This window comes from Castor canadensis, chromosome 1 (genome assembly GCF_047511655.1).
Source record: "Castor canadensis chromosome 1, mCasCan1.hap1v2, whole genome shotgun sequence".
Classification (NCBI taxonomy): domain Eukaryota; kingdom Metazoa; phylum Chordata; class Mammalia; order Rodentia; family Castoridae; genus Castor; species Castor canadensis.
The window spans coordinates 141,706,985-141,711,540 of NC_133386.1; the positions used below are offsets into that span (position 1 = coordinate 141,706,985).

The 4,556-nt window shown below is 34.7% G+C and overlaps 1 protein-coding gene across 1 annotated transcript; it reads left to right on the forward strand.

Annotated features, from left to right (window-relative positions):
- The first annotated feature begins 663 nt into the window (after window positions 1-663).
- On the forward strand, window positions 664-1,617 carry LOC109680902 (olfactory receptor 51G2-like). Its single transcript, XM_020155548.2, has one exon. It carries the CDS (start codon window positions 664-666, stop codon window positions 1,615-1,617), a length of 954 nt encoding a protein of 317 aa, XP_020011137.2.
- Window positions 1,618-4,556: the final 2,939 nt, after the last annotated feature.

Here is a 4,556-nt window from a genome sequence, read left to right on the forward strand (position 1 = left end):
GAAGGTTTGTATATGTCATTTTGTAACCAGATGCTTTGTTTTCCCTATCCACCCCCAAAATCACTGGTTTCCATCACTGACTTTTTCTTTTCCCATGTAAGAGAGATTAAACAGCATGTGGTATTTTATACTTGTTTCTTTCACATAGAATATGTGTCCAATTTCTGCAGTTGTATCTATCAGTAATTTCATCCCTTTTAAATTTAACTTACATGGATCTGTTATAGTTTATTTAGCCATTCAATAATGAATATATATTTGGTTTTCTTCCAGATTTTTTCTATTATAAGTAAAGCTTCTATGAATAATTTTATTTAGGTCTTTATGTAGAAAAATGTTTCATTTCTCTTGAATAAATTCTTCAGAGTAAAATTGTTGGGTGATATTAGCTGTATGATAAATCCATATTTAACTTAAAATAATTGAATTCTTTTTCAGAGAAGCTATACACTTTCGCAACACATCATCAATGTATGAGAATTCCAGTTGTTCTACATACTCACCAAAAAAAAGTGGTGCTTAATTTTGAGTGCTCTGTATCGTAATTTTATAACTCTATGTATAAGCAATTTCTTTTTACTTCTCATTTCAACTTCCCTAATACATGATGTCTCTTTTACAGGTTTATAAGCATCCTTACTGAAGACCTACCTACATCTCACTATGTTAGCTTTTAGCAACACTTCTAATTGGCCCATTTTTTCCTTCATTGGCATTCCTGGTCTGGAGGCTGCACACATGTGGATTTCCATCCCCTTCTGTCTGCTGTACCTGGTAGCCCTTGCGGGTAATGTTCTTCTCCTCGTTCTCGTTAAAGCAGAACAGAAACTCCATGAGCCCCAGTTCTATTTTTTGGCCATGCTGGCCCTCACTGACATAGGGCTTTCATTGTCAACAATGCCTAGTGTCTTGGCTGTCTTCTGGTTCGATATCCACCACATTGGTCTGGATGCATGCCTGACCCAAATGTTCTTCATTCATACCCTCTCCTCTGTAGAATCAGGTGTGTTGGTAGCCATGGCTTTTGACCGTTTGGTGGCTATAAGTGCTCCTCTAAACTACACCAGGATCCTGACCCACTATACTGTTGCCTGCTTTAGTGGAGCTGCCCTCATACGAGGTGCCACTCTACTGGCTCCTCTGCCTTTTTTTCTCAGGGCCTTTCCTTTCTGTGGAGCCAATGTCCTGTCACACTCTTACTGCTACTACTCAGATATGGTGCACCTGGCCTGTGGGGATGTCACTTTCATCAGTGTGTATGGATTGCTCTGTGTACTCTGCACATTTGCAGTAGATGTCCTCTTCATTCTTGTTTCATACATGAAAATCTTGGGCACCATTATGAAATTAGGGATTCAAGATAGGAACTGGAAATCATTGCAAACCTGTGCCTGTCACCTATGCACAGTGCTTGTGTTTTACGTGCCCCTCATCAGTCTTGCAGTGCTGCATCGTTACACCCAGGAAACTTCCCCAGTTTTGTACACTACCATGAGCAATGCTTATCTCCTCATGACACCACTGCTAAACCCTCTCGTCTACAGTCTCAAGTCAAGGCAGATCCAAGCCGCACTGCACAAGCGATTTTGGATGCAACGTGTTGTTGCTGGAGAATGAGATTTTATCTATATTAGAACAGGCAATCATTTTTAAAATGGTATTTAGGATCTACTGTGTGCCAAGTAGTGTGCTAGGCACCATGATTTCAAACATGAAAAGAATCTCAGGTCTTCTTTGTAAGAAGAGAGCTAAGGTGGAAAAAGCAGATAGAGTTTTTAAATAAATTATCATGAAAGTGATCATGGATGACAATTGTTTGGTACAATAAGGAGAAATGGCAACAGGAAAAAAAAAGTTCAACGTTTTTGGAGTAGGAATTGAATGAAAATCACATTACCACCACTGCTAAGTTGATGATTCGAACTTTGGACTGTAAATGATCAATGAAGGGTTGATTTTATAGAGAAACCAAGATGTCACATGATCCAGAATTTCAATGTTGCTTAAGTTAGGGAATTAAAAATCCAAAATTGATGATACATTTATGAGTATATGTTTGACATTGATTGACTTTCTGAATATTGTAGTGATTAACAAAAGATAAAGGAGCTATATGAAAAGATATAATGCATGAGTCTGAGAAATGATTTTTTTACCCATATTGTCACTTCATTCCAAACATATACATTATTCAGATTTTGTTTTGTTTTGAACTTCATATCCAGAATATTTATATCCTAACATTGAAAACAAAGATGTACCTCTCTTCTTGAACTTCCCCAGGAGGGAAAATTAATTAGTATATTCTCTTCTGGGGCCAAACTCTTTTAAAGGTAGAGTGTAAGCAAATGAACTGTTGTCCTGCTGAATTCAAGGTTGGAGGCAAGTGAAAGAAAGAAACTCAATTATCTGTGAAAATACATGAACATGTAAATCAGCAAGAATTTGAAACTGCTTTAAGAAAGTTTGAAATGAATTTTAAATGATAGCTTAAATAATCAGAAAATATTTTTAATGTCTGGCACATTTAGCAAGCATCAGATTCATACAGAAAACATAATTATAATCATCACAAAACTTACATTCCACTAATTGAGGTTTGATTTGAGTTGCTGTGTGAATATAAAGGACAGAAAGGCAGTGAGGACAGCAAGCAATTAATAACTTCTTCTTCAAAGTCTTAAAAAGTCCATGAACAAAAGTACTGACAGCTTGGAACCTGTCTAAATTCTAAATGCATCACTTAGCTGTTGTCTATTAGATATTCACAGGATAGAGGAGGTTAAAATTATATTAAAAAGTGTCACTTTTTTTCTTTCAAAATAGAGATCACTCAAAAAGTATAACAAGCACTCAAAATAAGTGAAATTCTGTCTCTGAAATGGTTTTACCATCTTTTAGGGTCCAATTTGACTATTTATGGTACATCTTTCTGGTCAGAACCTCTTAACTCTGACTTCCCCAAGCGTGAGTACCAGGAACTTCACATCTGTGAATACAGGAGATAATTTTCCTTTGAGAAGCTCCTCACTTTTCTATATAGTGTGGGTAAGACCAATACTATGAATATTCCCGTAAACATCACCATGTTTCATTGCAAATATTAAAAACTGAATACAAATTTCCCCTTCATGTTTTATGCTAGGACTAAGTTGTATGAAAGATTTTCCTACTCTGTTTGTATCACAACACTTGAAAGATACCAAACCACTTGTGATCATCATCTTATTATATTTCTTAGTACTTTATTATTTTTTTAAATGGCTCTTGCTATGTAACCCAGGCTGACCTCAAACTTGCTGTCCTCGACTGTCTCAGGTTCCACTTGGGATTACAGATGTGGCCTATCATATCCAACTCCTAATTACATGGAAACAAATATTTGTCTAAATTAAGAAAATGAGTACAAAACAAAGCAGAAGTAATTGTGAAAGAAAAGAACACATACTAATGTTGATTCCTTAATACTACCACTGGATTCATGATATAATTTCTTTGAATCTGTCTATTTTGATATTTTAGATTGCTTTTGTTTAATTCTAAATGAAATAATGAGACAGTTTAAGGGTGTGTTCTGTTCATGTGAATTGGACCACTTATTTAATTCTATCCCATAATTTGAAAAGTTTATTCTTTTCTCAACTTGCTCACTGGGTAGTAATTCCCTAAGCTACAACATTTTTGTTTGGTTCATGTTCCTTGACGAGCAGAATAATTAAGGCTTAAGAATGGTTGTATACAGATGTAAAAGGTGGAACAGAGGAAAATGTGAGGAACAAAAACAAAAAGCAAAAAATTGACAGGTCATGCATGACGATTGAATTAATAAAATAAATCACAAGTTAATGTCTACAAAGATTGATTAAAATGACTAGAGTTATAATATCTGGCTCTGACCTATGGCTGTTTCAATATCAGTATGACAAATAATGTGATGTCTGGCTTTGATTTATAATTATACTATTGAAAAGTATATGTGCCATATACAACTATAAAATGGGTAAACTTAGTGCTAACACTTTAACAAATGTTCATATGCATGACTTTTAAGAAAAATGTAATTATAGAACTCCAAGTTTGTTTCTAAACTGGCGAAAAATTATATCATTTTCTGACTACCTTCTATATCATCACATGAGTGACAGAAAATTTTACTCTTTAGTTGTTTTTACTCAATACTGACTTGGCATCTGTCCTCTAACATATTTTTGGCTTATAACAGAATGATTAATTTTTATTGAACATCTAGTATGTGTCAGATACTGTCACTGTTATGTAAGTCATCACATTTCTTCTCACAGCATCCTCAGAAGTAGCCACCATTTAATAATGGTGTCTCCTTCTTACTGATGGAGACACTGAAGCACTGCCCCACTCATTATTTTCTATGGATGAAATAGAAAATGGAGACCTAATTTAATAAGTTGTGCTTGTCTTCAATTAAATGTAAAATCCAATGTAACAAAATCTGAAGAAATCAAGTATACTTTGCTTATAAAACAAGCTTCATATACATTGCTTTACTATGTTTTTGCTTTCATCTCTCATTAAGTATT

What these genes read in the sequence shown, in the direction of transcription:
- LOC109680902 (XM_020155548.2), top strand. Translation starts at nt 664, where the DNA reads ATGTTAGCTTTTAGCAACACTTCTAATTGGCCCATTTTTTCCTTCATT.